General features: G+C 42.7%; 2 protein-coding genes and 1 long non-coding RNA gene across 15 annotated transcripts in view; 1 reads left to right on the top strand and 2 right to left on the bottom strand.

The window, feature by feature from the left end:
• Positions 1 to 1,135, bottom strand: part of ST8SIA5 (ST8 alpha-N-acetyl-neuraminide alpha-2,8-sialyltransferase 5) — a 75,288-nt gene extending 74,153 nt beyond the window's left edge. For 2 of the 3 annotated variants that reach the window (XM_040540606.1, XM_040540609.1), the window contains exon 1: positions 1,005 to 1,135. The gene's annotated coding sequence lies outside the window, so the exon portion shown is untranslated. The remainder of the gene's footprint in view (positions 1 to 1,004) is intronic. The other variant, XM_040540607.1, reaches the window with a different exon arrangement.
• Positions 1,125 to 18,304, top strand: LOC121061568. Of its 2 annotated transcripts, XR_005815164.1 has the most exons (6): positions 1,125 to 1,350; positions 6,742 to 6,956; positions 7,530 to 7,710; positions 8,218 to 8,738; positions 8,858 to 9,518; positions 17,613 to 18,304. It is a non-coding gene; the product is annotated as an uncharacterized LOC121061568 (long non-coding RNA). The 2 variants fall into 2 exon arrangements; XR_005815163.1 differs by having other exon boundaries at positions 8,218 to 9,518.
• Positions 10,864 to 18,308, bottom strand: part of PIAS2 (protein inhibitor of activated STAT 2) — a 37,870-nt gene continuing 30,425 nt past the window's right edge. For 4 of the 10 annotated variants that reach the window (XM_040540592.1, XM_040540589.1, XM_040540588.1 and 1 more), the window contains exons 12-14: positions 16,039 to 16,178; positions 14,198 to 14,235; positions 10,864 to 12,770 (exon numbers count right to left, since the gene is read on the bottom strand). In XM_040540592.1, the coding sequence (XP_040396526.1) occupies positions 12,588 to 12,770; positions 14,198 to 14,235; positions 16,039 to 16,178 (361 nt within the window). In that variant the 3' untranslated portion in view covers positions 10,864 to 12,587. Of the gene's footprint in view, positions 12,771 to 14,197; positions 14,236 to 14,561; positions 14,724 to 15,499; positions 15,559 to 16,038; positions 16,179 to 18,308 lie in introns of all 10 variants that reach the window. The other 6 variants (XM_040540590.1, XM_040540593.1, XR_005815159.1 and 3 more) reach the window with 5 other exon arrangements.

Here is an 18,308-nt window from a genome sequence, read left to right as displayed (position 1 = left end):
TGGTGAATTTTCTTCTTGTTCAGAGAAGCAGATGACTGTAATAGCACATGCTGTCACAGGAGCTGAATGACAAGAGGTTCTCAGCTATTTTCTTTCCTGGACAAGTAAAGGACTTTTGGTCAGTCATTATTCTTTTCAAGTATAGAAAATGACAAGGCAGCAAAACATACGGCTTACAGCCCATGCAATATGAAGGTCTGAGATCTAGTTTTTCCTCCGTTATAGTACTGCTTTGAGGAGTATGGTATGACTAATACCTGCTCTTTGATAAAATGAGTAATGCCTTTGAGGCAACGTGTAATTCTGAGCTCCTGTTGTGTCAAGAAAAGAAAAAAAAGTGCAGGCCAGAATTTCCTAATCCCGTTCTCACTTTCCATTCCTTCCGGAGTGCTTGCTGTCGCTATTTTGATATCTTAAATCTATTTGATTGTATTAAACTTTATCTGATTGAGTAAAATCCTGCAAGCTCTCCTCAGTCAGAAGCTCTGCAGAAAGTACCAGGACAGTACTTTTCCACGCCTAAGGCTGGGAGCTGTTTGTGACCCGTACCACTCCTTTGGCATGGTCAATAGTGCCATTTATTCCATCCACAGAGTTTTATACATAACAATATGTTTACAGCATAGTTGGATTTGATATTTTTTTTCTCTGATCTTCAGTTTTTAGGAAGCACTACTATATAAATTTTCATTTATCTTGATCCCAGAAGCTGGTTAAGACATTCATGCACTCACTCTGTGCTTGACAACTTAATTACATAATATTTCTAGAAGACGTTTTCGGGTGAAAGTCTGCATTAGGAATGTGAAGTGTTATTACTCTAATGCCTTTAATGACAGCAAGTTATTTTTTGAAGGGACTTGCTGTCTTTGCACCTTAACCGGGAGCTGCTAAGCCATCTAACCCACTGCTAGAAGGAACCACCGAGGGGTTTTAGCCCCAAACCCGGCTGCTTTGGCCCCAAACCCGGCTGCTCAGGGTACGCACCCCGGTGGAAAACCTACCGCTGGGGTCCAGCAGGAGAAAGGAGGGAGGACGCCGGAGCAGAGGCTGCATCTCCCCCTGCAGGCTGTGCCCGGAGACAGGGACAAGGACAGGGACAGGGCTCCGCCTCGCGTCCTCCTCACCTCTGCCAGCACCTGAAAAAGTGGAAGAAGACCTGAGAAGAGCTGGGCGGCTGCCGCCGGGACTCCCTTCCCTGTCCACCCAGCAGAGCGGGGACCCCGGGGGGCTGCCGTCCCCTCCTGACACTGTGGACACGGGGACCAGGCAGCGGCTGGCGGGGCAGGGCAGGACTGACACCGCCTCAGGAGCCCGGCCGCAGCTGAGAGAGAAGGACCCACGGCCACGGTGAGTGAGGAGGAGGAAGAAGAGGAGAAGGAGGAGAGGCGCGGCTGCCTACCCGCCGCCGTCCTCTGAGGAGAAGGCTCCTGAGGGGGGCGCGGCCGCCATCTTCTCGCCCTGCCCGCTATGGGGGAGGGCTGGCGGCTCGCAGTGGCACTTTCGGGGAGCTTCGCCTCGTTTCTCTGGCACCCCGGCGCTGGTGCCGTCCCTCTGGAGCCGGCAGGAGGCTGCTGGGGCGGTGCTGGGCGCGTCCCCTCCCTCCCAGTATCTGAGCTTCGTTTTTATCTCCTCCGAGCTCTGTTCCTGTAAGAGGGCAGCGGGATTTGCTGCCTTCCCCTCCTGGTGCAGGGCACGGCTTCGGACGTGTCTGTGTTGCTCACAAGTCAAGAGGAAGCTTTGGGGTTAAACACTGGGCATCAGAGTTTATAAACATGGGAGATAAAAGCATTTTTTCCATTGAGGTTGGGGAGAGGCTTTGCCTGTGTGTGACCAGACATGTACCGTGCACTAACCGCAGGGAAGGACGCCCTGACCTGAACCAGGTCAGGAGAGACAAGCTGTGATGTGTGGCTGGTTTATTTATCTGTCATTTTTCCCCTTAGCAAACCTGCCCTGTTATTTTAAATAAAAGCAGTTTCACCTGTTTTGAAGCTCTTTTTATCCTAGTGAATGAGAATTTAGCAACCTGTCTCTGTGATGAGCTTTTATGGCTTCGCGTTTCCTGGATCTTCGGTTTTATTCCTGTAATCTTTTGCTGAACAACTGTCACAATCCCGTGCTGAAACGGGCAGTATAGTTACCTAGTCTGCTTCAACAGACGTTTAATTTTTCTTTGCTTTCAAAAGATGTATTTCTGACCTGAGGCTATGCTGCAATGAGGCTGCGCCCTGGGGTGCAGCTAGCCAGGGACGAGCAGCGCTGCGGTGCGGGTTGCCCAAATGGCACGCAGTACCTGCCAGGAGAAGGTCCTTGTGGCTGGCTGTAGCAGCCACAAAGCTTGAAGGTTTTGGCCAAAGTGATGTTCTGTTTGTAATAAACCAGCGATGTTTCTCCCTCCTGCAAATACCACTGCCTTCTCCTTCGCTTTTGCGTGGTGTCGCTCGCAGAAGACCTTAACTCCTCTGCAGCATTGTATAGCAAGATAACTTTGATCTGGTTGCTCCCTCACACAACAGATAAGAAGCTTTGTAGCAGTTCTACAATGAGAAACAGATTTAAAATTAAAATGGCTATTAATTTTTAATCTGGCTTTGTGCTTTCAGTTGTCTTTGTGACAAAAATTGTTGTGATGCCAGTGCCTCTTTCCATTATAGAACAGTATAAATGGTAAATTCTGCATTGGCATTTGGGTAACTGAAGTGGTAAATGTATGTATTTACTAATACATATTCCTGAAGTTTCTGCCAGAAAGCCTTGCAAGACATTAATATTAATGCTTGAATTGGGCTCCCTATGTTTTCTAATATACTATATTTTATTAACAAGCTAATTAGCAGAAACTGAACTATGCTTTACTGAGCTGTATAAACAAGAACAGCTGCTGTGATACAACAAAGTGAATTGAAAGTGAGACAGCAGTGTTATGCTCTTAAAAATACTTATTTAGGCCAATGGATTAACCGAAAGATAATAAAGGTGTGCTTGGCTGTCAATATTAACTTCATGTAAATGATCAGTGTTGATACTGACTGTTTTGGGGGAGCACTCGTAATGACTTTCCTCTGTTTTTCGAAAGCCAGTGTTGCAGCAGGAATTGAGAAGGCAAAATAGTATTGGCCTGAAGTTCCTTGTAGACACGCACGGATTTATGTAGGACACAGTGAGTAAAGCACTGAAGAATGATTGCATAATCCCAGCAAAACTGAGGGGCACAGCCACGATCAGAGCAGGAAATAAACCTCTAAAGATTTTTGAATGTCTTTAGATGAGAATCCCTGTCTATAAAGACATCAGTAATAGCCAAATTTTTTGCAGTATCCTGGTGATTCAGACAGTTGTGGCATTCTGGCTCCTTATTAGCTTTTAGTTTACTGAAATGGTCTGCAAGTGTCTTCCAATTTCACTAACTGTCGATGAATTAATTAGGTAAAGGGAGTGACCACATAGAACAAGTTTGCTGTCCTGTAATGCTACTTAATGATTTCATCAATGACCTAGAAGAAAATTGAAATATAACTACTGGTGAAAGTTGTAGATTTTTGTGCAGGTAAATTCTATATCAATTTTTAAATAATAATTAGTCTCTGCAAGCCTTATTACTTGGTAAGTTAAATGGTTGTCCAAATCATTTTGAGGTCAAATGCAAAGAAGAAAGATTTGGGGTAATTTTAAAGGAGAAAAGATTGTTTTCCAGCAAGCAATGACAGACAGTGAAAAGACTTTACAATGTTTGGTTTAGGTTAATTTCTTTTCTTTTTTTTTTCAGCCCTTATCGTATTATGTATGTGTCCTGAATAGGGAGCAATGAGACTTTTAATAACTTTAGATTTCTGTAGGAGTTGTCCTACACTATGGAGTGGTAGCCAAGAAAATCCCATCCTCTGCTACAAATGAGCATTATTGCTCTGTTGCATAAGATGTCATTGCTAGCAGCAAACTTACTTCTAGGGCTTTAGGTAAGATTTAAGTATCCTGAGCCCGCGTCCCTGAACACCCTGAGGATAAGAATCCAACCTGGAGATAATTCTCCAGGTGTGGAAGCCACTAGGAAGGAAAGGACTGGTACTTGCAGGAGCAAGATAAGGAGTGGTTTTGCAGATTTCTGTAAAATGCAGCTTCCTCCATGCTGAAAGCTTCATGCCTAGGTGTGTTGTGTTGTTGTATTCCTGGCGAAAAGTACTAATGCAGTAATAACTTTAATGCCGGAACTTCGGCTTCTGGGAAGGAATGCAGTCTTGTAGTTGAGCAAAAGGATGGAAAGTTTGAGTTAAATTTTGTAATATGTTTTTGGGATTGTCTTGCCCAGAGATTTGTCAGCAGAAGCTTTGAGGTCACTTACTGATACCTGCTTCTAAGGCCCCTTAACTGATGATGTTGCCCTTCTGTTGTGGTGTAACACAGAGCTCTAGGACCTGGGGTCCTTCCAGTCCCTTAAAGTTGGATGTAATTTCCCTTCTCTTTGCCTTACCCCCCGCCTTTCTCTCCAGTACTGTCTGGCCTTGCTCATCTCTCACTGTGCTTCTGTGCTCTCCTTTCCTTCACCGTTGACTGAAAGCTTTTTTTGTCTCAAACCCAAGCTGCTGCAGCTCCACAAGCAATAGCACTGTTTTCCTAATGACTTCTTAAACCACCAAGCAACTACACCATAAAACTGACGTTTCACATCCAAGTCTTTTATAATGGTCACTCCATATATCTTCTACTTTTACAACAGGGGGTTATGATTATCCCAACTGGAGGGTAAGGCTTCGTTTTTAGGTACAGATCAGGGATTTTACAACTCCAATACCATCCTATCACAGACTATGTGAACAGCCTGTAGGAGAGCATCCAGTCAAGTGGGAGAAAAATGTGCATGAAGTTTACATTAATGTAAATGGACATTTGTAGGAGGACTGCATGCGTAAAACATAAGGAAGAAAACTGTTATGGTTATGTCTGCCCCCTGCCCCAAAAAAAGACCTAAATTTAGCCTGTGTGTTGGAAACTTGCAGACAATGAAAAAATAAAGATTTCAGTTAAAAGTAATATCTAAAGGAATATAAAATTTAAAGTAATATTTACACTAGTTAAATATTTATCAATTAAGTGGGTAGTTAGCAAACACAAAGAGGTGGTAGGTGTACTTCTCAACACTTAAGTGTTCACATACATTATGAGATGTTTGTATGGAGCACAGTTGTAGCACTAAATTGTCACAGAATGGTGATCTTTTTTTTCTTTTTAGCACAGCACCATATAAAAACAGGAAAATGTTAAAAGTCGAATTCTTTAATATTCTTTAGAAACATGCTTTAGCAATTTCCCAGCCCTACTTGTCACGGCAGCATGATATTCCCAGTTTATGTTATGGGGATTTGAAGTCTCCCGTAAGGACAAGGGTGGCTCACCCTGAGATTTTCCCCATTGCCAAAGAACAGCTCACCCATGCCATCATCCTGGGCGGGCAGTCGGCAGCAGATACCCACGACAACACCATGGTTGCTGTCGGACCCTTAATCCTCACCCAGAGGCTCTCTACCACATCCCCCCTCGCTCCAAGGGCTGTGCAGTGTAACCTTCCTTCCGTACAGCCCAAAGTTAGGATATGGAGTAATAAAGAAGCAGATCAGAAATGTATCTATACGTGTACAAAAACTCTGCTTTGTCTCCTACATGTAATTATATTTCGGTCTGAGCTGGGTTGTTTTTTTTACTAATATTTTATCCTTGCATGAAGACAGGTTCCAGGTGTTCAGATGCACTCATTAAGACTCCGACTGCGTTAGAAACATTTGTTGCTGTAGTGATAGAAATGCGTTTCTTTATTTCTCCACTAATTACAACTCTGTCTTTTTAAGCGTTCCGTCTGGTGTATTTTTCTCCATTAGAGCACCTAGTATAAACCAGTGGTATGGTGTGTGATTTTTGTGTGTGGTTAATATTCCCCATCTTTTTTTTTTTTTTTTTCCCTATGTGGCACTTCATGCATTAAAAGGATTTGCAAGAATAACCCCATTAACTGCACTTGTGTGACCTACAGGTGTCTCTCAGTACGGAACGAGACAAGCCTAGATTACTAAGATCTCGTTGTCCTTTGCTAAGGTGTCACGTGTTTAATACATAATTGCCAGGGTCAGGTACTTTCTTCTGCAAATCGAAGGAGGGGAATAGCTCTTAGCAACAGGCAGAGTCATTATGGAAATAAGAAAAATTCTTTCTGGGTTAACGTTTGTGAGAGGGGCTCTGAAAATCTTGCATTTCACCAATGAAGTCTTTAAAGAGGTTTTTGGCAGACGTGAACCATCAGTGTCTGGTATATTGGCTGCAGAAGAGCCAGGCCCTTGCCTAAAACACCAAAAGCCTCGGGATGTGGGGAGCAGCCTCGGAGGAAGACTTGGCAAAGCAAGGGGCAGCGCTGGGAGGAGAGGAGAGGGCGTTTGTGAGAGCTCTCCTGAGAGCTGCAGCTTGCAGCTGGGTGTGCCGCTGCTCCTGTAGCGCTTGGCAGAGATGAGCTGTTCTGTCCCCACGGGGGGATTCTCCCTTTTTATGGCAGCTAAGTCTGAGCTGTATTTTAAGGTATACCTCCACTCTTTGTACTTACAAGAACATGTCAAAAATGTGAACTATTTGTAATACTTAATGTTATGAACAACTTCATTTCTTTAGATTGTGAATTTAGAATCAAGTAGTAGAAGTTTAAACATCACATAGACTTGCTTTAAAAAGAAACTAATTTTTTTTTCCTTCCCCACCCAGGTGAATTTCACAGAAGACCAGATCCAAGCGCTCATGGACAAGAAGTCCAATATTAGAAATATGGCTGTGATTGCTCATGTTGATCATGGCAAATCAACACTGACAGACTCCTTGGTTTGTAAAGCAGGCGTCATTGCTTCAGCCAGAGCTGACAAAACACGATTCACAGACACACGGAAAGATGAACAAGAAAGATGTATCACCATCAAGTCTACGTAAGAGTATGTTTGCCTCTTTCTGGGTTATTTTTTTGGTTGGTATTTTTTATTTTAGTTTGAAGACTAAAAAGATCATTTGCTCAAAGCCTTGCATCTTGTCAGATCTTTTTCAAGTTGATATGTGAATCAAGTTGTGCATTACAGAACAGAAGTTCACAGTCCGTGTCATCTATCTTCAAGGGCAATTTGGGCAGTTTTGGAGTGCAGCTTGTAAGAGATATCTAGTGACAGCTCTTATCTGTTTCTTACTGCTGAGGAAGATGCTTTCAGAAAGATTCTTATTAGTAGCCTTTGTTTTTACTGGATTGCTTACAGACTGATGCACTGTTCCTAAAAATGGGTTTGGTGGGCTCTGTCTTTTTAGTATTGCCTCTGTGATATCTGCAACTGCAAGTTGTAAAGTAATTTGAAGCATGGTAATGGACATTTTTCCATGAAAGAGCCTGGAAAATGTATTTCATGCTAAAAATATTTATATATCACCAAGTACAGCAGTTCACATACCAGTTTGTCTTAACTAGCTTAAAAGTGACTAGAAGATTTAAGACCTACTTTAAAAATTAATTCCAGGCTATGGTGCTGGGTGCTGGGAAGGAAATCTACCAGCTCAGTTGCTTAAAAATGTCTTAGCCGTGAAGACTGAGGAGCGTGAGTGCAAGTAAAGACAAAACAGGAAAAAGGAGAAGTATTTCACCTTTATGACTCATGAGATCTGCCATGACAAAGCAGGGGACTTTTTGCAACCTTAGTGGTATGTTTCCAAGGAAAGGTGTTTGGTTTTGTTTGTTCAAGTCCAATTTTATCAGAATGCTTGTTAGCCATGTTTGAACTTGTAAGATAATGTATGGTGAGATTGTTTGTATAAAATTTGCATCCTGTAAAAAATGCATTTATTACAGAGCAGAGGACCCTGCTTTCTCATGCCCAAAGGTTGTTGAAGGTATTTCACCACCCATGTGCCATTTTGCCTCACTTTGTGCATTATTATAATATATATTATAATACTGCATGCAGTATTTGGAGAATTCCTAGCCTTATGAGGCAGAGAAGTCAAGCAGACCTTCTGAAAGAGGCCCTGGAAATGGGAGCAAAGCCACTTGTTACACATGAAAAATTCCTTTGAGAGGGGAGCCGCTGTGGGAAGGAGATCAAGTGATCTGTTTAGAAGAATTGTCTAATGCTCTCTGGCTGTGTTTTAGTAACTGGTGATCTGCTAGTTTTAAGTTGATTGTTTTTTTTTGTTTGTTTGTTTTTGTAGTGCCCAGAAGAAATGGTTGGTGGGATATGTCGTCTGCTGAACAGGAAAAGGGGACATGTTTCTGAAGAATCCCAAGTGACGGGAACTCCAGTGTTTGTAGTCAAGGCGTACCTCCCTGTAAATGAGTCATTTGTTAAGATAACCCTCTTTTTTTTGTTTTGTTTTGTTACCCACACACATTTGAAAGAAAGACCACTGCAGGATGAAAGGGACTTAGGAATTCCAATTTTATTAGCTCTAGGTTTCTTCCTGTTCTCTCTTCACATCTTCATTTCATTGGTTAAGAAGAAATAATTGACTTTTCTTTTTTTTTTCTTTTTTTCTGGCAACCTACTCAATTGGGCTTTCACGCCAGCAGAGGGTGCCAGAAGGACGTGTGGCATCTTCTGCAAATTAAGACTTAACAGTGTTTGTCTGGTTCTGTTCCCAAGTTGGATGAAAGAGTTCATCTTCAGTGGCAGCTGACAAGAAAATTTGGTATTGGTATATTTAAAAGGAAGATGGGGTGTGAGCCTGAAAAGGTAGCACTACCTTACTCAGGTTCTCAAAGAGTTTTTAGGGTTTTATCTATGCAGAAATTCACAATAAACCATGATTTTCTGTTGCTTAATCATCCTTTTCTTTTTCCCCTTTGCATTAGGTTTTACTGCTGACTTGAAGTCCAACACCAGCAGCCAGGCTTTTCCACAGTGTGCCTTTGATCACTGGCAGATTTTGCCTGGAGATCCTAACGATGTAAATTCTCATCCTCTGCAAGTTGTGGCTGAAATGCGTAAATGCAAAGGCTTGAAGGATGGCATTCCATCTCTAGCTAACTTCCTAGATAAGTTGTAATATATCTGTTAATTTGTTTCGTGTTGTGTGACACACTGCCCAGTTTTGTCCTGAGACCATTTCCTCATAAAACCAAGGAAGAAAACGGAAAGTTTTTAGAATATCACGTTGAATACACACAGTCTTAACATATTGTGATTGTGGCATAATCACCTACTAAAAAAAATAAAAATAACATGTTAATTTGGTTTATGGAATTGTTGTTGTCTGTATCTGGTCTGTGATCATTGCTGCCTGTAGCAAAAATACACAAAAAGCAGTTGTTCTTTCTAATGTTGTACTTCCCAGTTTTCCTAATCCACAATTGTTTTCTAACCTAGGAAGGAGCTCCCTTCATTGTTGCTCTTGCAGAAATTCTTGTTGAATGGTCAGTTTTTGTCCTCTCAGACAGAAGATGCGTTCACTCATTTCCAAACTTGAATCCTCTGTGTTGTTGAAGACTGATAGTGAAAGGCTTGCAGTCACAGGTAAGCTTCCTAGCATCCAGAGCCTAAACTTAAAAGCAGATTTACAAGCGGAAGTGCCGCAGTTCTTGCTGCTGGACAGGTACAGAACCTCATGTGGTCAGTGCTGTATCGCTGGGCAAAGCCCTGCCAACATGACATAATTGTTTTGGACAGCTTTGTAGAAGCATGAAAGCTTGTAAACCAGTTCGAGCTAATAGTCCTCAGGTATACAGGTATGGCCTCTCTGAGGCTCACATTTTAGCAGCTAGCCCTGCTAAATAAGATCACTTTCAGCAAACGCAGAAAAAGATGCAGCATACACATGGGTGGAAAAAAGGGCGCTCTCTTGCAGCACGGCTGTGTTTGTGTGATGATTATTCATGTGTGATGGTCATTCTCTGAGTCCACTCAGAGAACCAGATACTTCCTTAGCGGAAAGAGGTAAGAAGTCATGGGACCTTTTCTGCCAGATGTTCTCCTGGCCAAAGTACTTTGATAAATAGTCAGATGCATTTTAACTGCCATGTAGGACTTGTTTAAGGAAGAGTAAAGCAAAAACTAATCTAGATACAATGGACAGGTGTGCTTATCAGAGAAGCACACCTGGAATCAAGACCTGTGCCATTAAGCTGGGACTCCCAGTCTCCTCTGCACCCACCACTACTTAAATGAAGGCTTTATTGTCTGGTGGAAAAAAAAAAAATCAAATAGGTCACGACTGTACCACACTATTTCAGCTCATTGATGCGTATCATGCACAAACAAGTAAATTAAAGGATTTAGGTATTACTAAAGCTTGATAATTACTGTGTTTATATCAACATGGTAGGAAAACTACACTGTTCACATTAATGCTTGCCTTACACTGCCCTAACAGTTTATGCCCTAACAGTTTAGTTCTCTCCTAGATGGGTAGAACACACATCCCTTAAGTTTGCATTTGATAGGGCTGTCATAGGTCTAGAAGGTTTATTTAAAACTAACGGCAGCTGCAAAAGTCCTGCCCTGACTGGCTAGAGAACACAGCCCTTTATCATCAGTCAACTGGACACATTTCACGTGCTTTTAACAATATTCTAACTGTATTTTATAAATAACACCAATTTTTTTTTAGAGCGTATGTCTTAAAATTAGCACTTACCCTTACGTTAAGTTTTCTGAAGTATTTGTAAGATGCTTACCTCACTTCAGCCAGATTGGTTTGTGATTAATAGTACAAACAGCATCTTCAGTAAAACAGGTAAGTTTAAACAGTTTATTCACAATGGCTCTCAAACCTCTCCCCCCTCTGTTTCTAGTTTAAGTTATTGTGCAGTTGTGATGCAGAGAGCACTGATCAGCTGCAGGGCATTAGGAAAAAAAGTCATGAGTAGCATGGCTTTATTGGAAATAAATCATGCTAAAAACTGATCCTTAACAGGTACAAAAATTTAACAGATAAGGAAACGAGAAGAAAATGGATGCAATATTAAGACCAACCAGTGAATTGAAGATTGATGTGAAAGATAATACAAAAAAGGCAATGAAGAATAGCAATGCAGCATTACAGATGGGAGTACAGGGCAGACAAGAGGTACAATACATCCTGCTTCAATATTTCTTATCCATATACTTAGTTCAAATACTGTAACAGTAACGGAAAGCAAAAAGCACCAGACATCTGACTAAAGAAATACAAAAATACAGAACAAAATTAGCGCAAAATGAACGCTGGTAACTAGGGAAAAGAGTAATCTCAAATACAGTTACTCAGAAACAACACTTGGAAAAGTTGCTATGTCAACATATAATGACAGTATCATTTTTCCAGCTCTATGGAAATTAGTTGGTTTTCCTGGTCTGTAACCTCTTCCAATACAGTACTGCCAACATTATCCTTAGAAACGTGCAAGGAGACACCGCATATACTGAACAAAGCGGCAAATTCAGAGTAGTAAGAGAGGAGGAGGTTATTTCTAGCTGATTATGGGGCCTTTTAATCATGGCTTTTCTACTGCAGGACAAAGCATCGTTAAATCCTAACCCTAGTTCCAGTTTGGTGGGAACAGCGTGCAGCTACAGCTTTTTTCTTCCCAAAAGCCATGATTCCACTGTGGCAAGTCAGACTGCAGCACGCCCAAGCAGAACGCAGCAGTTACTAAAGTGGCAAAGCCATGGGCAAGGCATACTAGAAAACAGTTCTGCTCTGGAGAATGTAATCGCTGCAGTCTCCACATGGGTACCATAGAAAGCATGCAACTCAGTGGTGCATCTCGGGGGGTGGTAACAGCACAGAAGGGCACCAAGGACTTTAAGGAGGTAAAAGGTTTTCTTTCCATCGCCTCTTAAAGTTACCAAACCAGAAACTCAGCTATGGCTCAACTGTGCATAGTTTGGGGGTTTTGGTGGTGATGGGGAGGTGTCCCACTTCTGACATGGCAGCACACAGAGGTTGTATAATGCAAGGTTTGCATAGATAGTTTGTTCCCTCCCCAGCTCAAAACACATTAAAGAGGAAGAAGTCACAGTTTGGAGTGTTACATTTGTGAACAACATGAAATCAAGGAAAAAAACACATTTACAGAGGCTTTCCCTACCTTCCCCTGTAAGGGGAAAGTGGGGAGCAGGAAACATAAAACACAAGTCATGGCTATTTCACAAAGCTTCATTGTTTTAAATGAAGTTTATTACAGGCCCCAGTGAAAATATTAAAAACTCACCAATGCATACACTTCTGCACCATTGTCCAGGTTGTTGTTCTAGAGTGGTTAAGTGCCTTTTTATTTAAAAAAAGTTTGTTTTTACATTATTGCTGTGTTTTACAACAAAATTAAAAACCACTTGTGGAATCTATCCAACAACAAAAAGTCAGTTTCCCCAGAACAGGCCAAAAGCATGTTCTGAAGGGGCCTTTCCTATATCAGCTACTTAACGAGCAAGGAAAAAAAAAATTCTATCACTTCCGTTCCTAGTGTAGATGAGTTTACTCCATTTCTGGAAGGCAAATCCTTTCAATAAATATCAGCGTTAACTTCCGAGATGCTGAAGTTCCAGAGATACAACAAGCAGCTCTGTGCAATTTCTCCTGGAGTTCCAAGGCTGCCTCTTGTTTCAGTCCAGTGAGATGATGTCTGGAGCACTTCCTCCGCTGCTGGTTATAACTCCTGTCTCACTCCTGCTGGAGGAGCTAACGTGCGTGCTGCTCTCGTGGTGACTGGTTGATGTGATGATGCTGCCAGGCGTGCTGCTTGTTAAGGTTGAGGTGAGACTATCCAAAAACATAGGAGGACAGTACTGTTTGAAACAAACAATGAAGAATGAAGAGACTAACTGCACAAGGGAAATGTATGCTCTGAAGATACATCTTCCCTACAACAAGCACAAAACAGGTTACTAGCAGAACTTCATTAACACATGCACAGCAAGACCAGAGTTCTGCAAAACAGCAAGCAAGCAGAGGTGGTAGCACAAACCCTTCCTTCCTCATCCTCCCTGTTCTTTCTCCTGTTAGCAGGCTAGCTCGAGCATTTACTGGCACATTAGGAAACACTACCATGACCATGGCCCCCACCATAGCATCCAACTGGAAACCTGTAATGAATGGCATCCCCTAAGAGTCCATACTGGAACCAGCACTGTTTAGAATTTTTGTGAATAAATTTAGTATCTTCACTAATAACATGGACAGTGGGATGGGGTGCACCCTCAGCAAATCGCAGGTTAACACCAAGCTCAGTGGTGCATTTGATGCACTAGAAAGATGGGATGCCATCCAGAGGGACCTTGACAGGCTTGAAGAGCAGAGCAAGGTCCTGCACATGGGTCAGGGTGATCCCCAGTACCAGCACAGACTGAGGGAGGAATGGGTTGAGAGCAGTTCTGCCGAGAAGGACCTGTGAGTGCTGGTGGATGAAAAGCTAGATAGGAACTAGCAGTGTACTTGCAGCCCAGAAAGCCAATCATATCCTGGGCTGCAACTCAAGGCCAGCAGGTCAAGGGAGGTGATTCTCCCCCTCAGCTCTGCTCTTACGAGACCCCAGGTCTGAATACTATCTTAGTGAGACAGTGTTCCCCCTTGAAGGTTGTAGCCCATCTGTGATTCTTACTGTAACTAGATTCTTACATTCTTAACTGTATAAAGTTTGTTTCCAGGGAAGGAAAAGCACTAACTGGTTACCTTTGACCTACAAAATTTGCATAAACTCCGTTGGCTTTGGATTGTAAGTAAGTGATGATAAGTAAGGCATCAGTAATCACGCTAAGGGACTTGTGAAAGTGTTCAGTAACGTGCCCAAACTACTGAAGATCCCATCACTAGAAATCAACACCATTAGAACTCAATAAACAACTGATATCAAAACCAACTGTGAAGTATGCTTACAAAAATTAATCTGGCCTGCAGATACAGTGTGAACTAAGAGCATGAATACATGGTTGTATTCATGGCAGCACCATGTGTGCAAATATCTGCTTCTGTAAGGCAAACTATCAGTAGTTTCCTGTGCCTGGATTTGTCATAGTGAAGTCAAACTGAATCCTCTCTATGCATCTTTTCTTTTTACCACCTCTTGTTGGGCAAATGCGTTGTCCTGGTCTGTGGTTAGGTCTAAACAAGTGGACTGCAAGCACAATATGGATGACAACATCCTGACAGATACTCAAGCAGCATGTCACAAAAAACAGGCTTAGAAGTTAAGCCCACAGCAGTTCAAAAAACATACCTGTGAATCAACTGGGATTAGTGAAAGAAAATCCAGACCTAGAAAGAAGAGAAAGATAATAAACTGATGCATCTTTCTTCACTTCATAAACAACAAGTTTAAGGAACTTTGTTGTTGTTGTCGTAGAACAGATTTTGCAATTGCTATACAGTTTCTAAATGAAGTGTATCACTGTGACACCACTTTCAACGACTTCAGGCAGCAGCAAAACATGTTTTCTAGTACAAGTGGCTCTTTTTAAGAATGAGAATGACAATGATGTATTATTCACTGGATATTGCAGGGTGGTTCAATGTGGTTGCTTAGATGGAGGTTGCCATTTGGAGCTGTTGGTTCATAATGCAAGTTTCACTGCATATTGTACCTGACTTGGCCAAACTGGGACATGAAGAGTGTCATCACATTAAAGATGCTGGAATGAAGTAAAGTCACAACATGCACAAGTCCAAAAACAAGCAGCAGGTCTCTTCCTCCACCCATGGGCAGCCAATAAGGAAACATTTCTAATATCATCCCCGCTTTGTGTCTAGACAGATAAAAGGAATGAAGAAGAGGAAACTACAAGTAGTTCAAGGTATATCCTCTAAGAGCAGTGAGAAACAGTGCCCGTCTTATACACCATTAGTGTGTAAGCATTTAAAGCAAGATGTTTAAAAATATGAAACCAATGAGAAATCACAGCCTTTTTTGTTTTGTTTTGAAATCTTGGCCTTGTGTTTGCTATGTCAACAGAAAGAAATGGTAAGCTTCCTCCCTCCCTCTCCCATTACCCTCCAACTTTGTTCTGGCCAGTGGCATCTCTCCTTTCCTCCATCAGAGAAAGTTAGAGACAAATTTTGAAGGAGTTTTAAGCCCAGCTGCTTTTATAGAATTCAGAGCTTTTGGTCATGCATATGCTCAAACTTCAGTTGATAAAGATGAACAAAACAGTTCTAGACTTCCGTTCTCTCAGCTTAGTCTCCTATCCAATTTGGAAATACAACAGATTTCTTACCAAGGGAGAAGTGGAGGGAGGGAGCAGTAAGGCAACCAAAATGGACAGAGAAACAAAGGGAATGATATCCATCCCCTTGCCAAACCGGTACTGAAAGAAGAGGAAAAAACCCAGAGATGTTGCAGGGGAGAAATGGAGACAGGCAATGGAGCAGGTGAGGGAAGTACAGGAGGCCCACGTGACACCTCTTGTCACAAGTCACCGTTTCCTGGGCTCTGGGTTCACTACGGCTGGCAAAGAGAACCCCCAGAGTCCCCCTACACAATTCTTTTCAAGGAGCCAGGATAGAAAACAATCAGTATCCCCACCTTTTGTCTGATATTTAGCAGCAGTGTTGAAGAATACATCATAGGCATTTAGGGTATGTCTAGGTAAAGAAAGTCAATAGAGGTCAGCTTACATATTGTAGCTCACCTTAACCTTTTTCATACAGTCTAGACAGAACACCACTAGAATCGGCTAGCAGAAATCTCTACATTAAGGGCTGGGATGAGTCAGTACCATTATATTTCTATAACTTATACAAGCAGCTACTCTCCCTCACATCTACCACATGTAACAATCGGACATTTACACAAAGTCTAACTGAATACAGCAAGAAGTGTTTCTGGCTGCCATTCCAGAGCGCCAGTGTCAGGGCATACCCCAGAAACAAGGTTTTTCACATCACTGTTGAAACACAGTCTCACACTGGGAAGACAGCTTGTACTAGACTTGTCTAGACATCACATCAGTGCAATGCTACATACAGTCTTGTCCCATTTAAAAAACTTCATCTCCAATTTTTTACCCACCCCACAGATTAATAAGGCTGTCTGAATGCATGTGAAAAATAGACAGCACCTACCTGGCAAGTCCGAGGAAATACTGGATATTGGTGGGTGATGGAATGGCACTGGGTAGTCTGTTAACGAAGGAGGAATAGCAGCAGTATCAACCGTTGTCACGCTGGGCACTCTGACAGTAGATGGCTGATACATGAGAACCCTGTTTCAAACAGCATGGGATGTTACAAACGGCCTGGCCATTAGTTACAGAGGAGAAATTATGCACGGCTGTGCACTCTCATTCACACAGTCACTGTGTCACAACACAACTATAGCGTGGCTACTCACTACACAGTACTTCACTCTAATTTCCTCTTTCATAACAGTCTTCATAATAACATGATCGTATCTTGGCTCTCAACAGCAGCTGTGACATAAGAGTAAGTTGGCATTAAAACAAAGTACAGTGCTGGAGTCACTGACAACAGTCCAGTCGGGATCAGGAGTGGCTCTCTATCTGCAGATCAGCCTGGGAGGGATGCACAGGTAGCCTGAGCCAGGAGAAGGGCACTAAGTTTCTCACATCACTGTTCCTCAGGGATGACCTGTCTCGCCAAGGATGCAACTGACATGATTCAACCCCTGGAGCACAGAATACCAATGCAGGAGTTAAGCATCGAACCCATCTCTGCTCACAGCTGAACCCAAGCTAAGCTCAGCTCCCCAGGAGCACACAGCCAGTTGAAAGCTCTCTGCATTCCCACCTTCTGCCTGATTCTTTGCAGCACCACCGAAGACATCACAGGCAATCAGGCAGCCAGCCACATGCATAAAAGCGTTTCATAAACTTCCAGTCAGGTGAAAACGCCAACAGTCCCACTCCCACATGTCCCGCAAACCCCCTTCAGCCCACCAAGTTATCCCCTTGTTTTCCTCCCCCGACTGCTCCACTGTGCATTTATGCTACTCCTGATTTCAGAAGCTTGGATTTCAGACCCTCCTTTCTCAAGCCCCCTCCTAAATTTCAGAATATTCACTTCCTACCAACAGGAGGCCACCCCATAGTTTTTTCCAAAATTAGCATTTCAGGCAATATTGTTTACAGGAGATGAACTATTCTCCAAAAGCCTCTCTTAGACTTGGATTTGAAGAATGAAACATGCTGTTTCCATACCCAAACAGTACGGAAAACTGTCACAGAAACAAGAAAACAGTCCTTTTACACTTATGGTTGTAGGCTGACATCTTGGACAAACACAAGAGCATGGAAGGAAGGCCTGGTGCCTTCTGAAACTTCATTAAAAGACACATTTGTAGCTATTCTTATAAATATAAGAAAAGTGCCTCTTGCAAGACTGCTCACAACAAGCAACAGCACTTCAGCATCACTGCTGAAAGCAGTTGATGACCAACTATTTGGTTGCCAAAGAGCACACATTCCTGTAGACTACAGACAGCACACCTGCTCATCACTTCGAGAAGTGGCAGAACAGAAGAGTTTTGGTTTTTATTACTACTACTTTAGTAAAAGACAAGCTACTATACTGAGAGACACATACCTCATGCATGCAGCATGACTAACCAGAAAGCTGACGCTTGAAATCACTTTGCAGAGCACTGACTGAATGCCGTTTTCTCCCTGTGCACCCTGCAGCTCTCCTGGGCCCTACAGTTTAAGAGCAAGAACTTTATGGAAGCCACAGACCGTGACTGCAGCCAAGTTGCACAGACTGGGACAGAGGGGAGAAGGCACCACAGTGAAGAAGCTGCTGTCCCTGCCAGTCATAGTGCTGAAGTTGGACAACGACAAAGTGGAGTTGACAGGGGACTCGGGGAGCTGTCTGTTGTGCCAACCAAGATGCAGAAGTGACTGAAAACCAGAGCCAAGCACCATTCCAAGACATCCCGGATTTTAACAGGGAGACAGGAGAAAAGCTTATTGCTTTGAAAACAACGAAGTGCCTCCCTGCCAGGACTGACAGAATGGATGAAACGTACAACATAGCCTTCTTCCTGGGCACCAGAGCAGATAAGGAGGGGGTAAGGCAGTGAGAACAGCCTGTAAGATGATGCTAACTTTGCAAGAACGCATGATGCTCCTGCACTTGGGATAATCTGAAGAGAATCCTGTCCAATAGCTTCATCAGTTTCTTTTACTATGGAAAAACATCCCTGCAAACACAGCAACAGCGCAAGTTTTTTGTGAGACATAAAACTATTTAATAGAGTTTTGCCTGTACAGAGGTACTGTAGCAATACAACCTTCTGCAAAGAGAGGCCTAGAAATTCTCCTCTGGAAGGAAAGAGCTGCATACCAAAGAGACTACAAGTGCATATCAGTTTATCTGAG

This window comes from Cygnus olor, chromosome Z, assembly GCF_009769625.2.
Source record: "Cygnus olor isolate bCygOlo1 chromosome Z, bCygOlo1.pri.v2, whole genome shotgun sequence".
Classification (NCBI taxonomy): domain Eukaryota; kingdom Metazoa; phylum Chordata; class Aves; order Anseriformes; family Anatidae; genus Cygnus; species Cygnus olor.
Note: the sequence above shows the minus strand (reverse complement) of the source record. Positions and strands in the feature narration are given on the sequence as shown.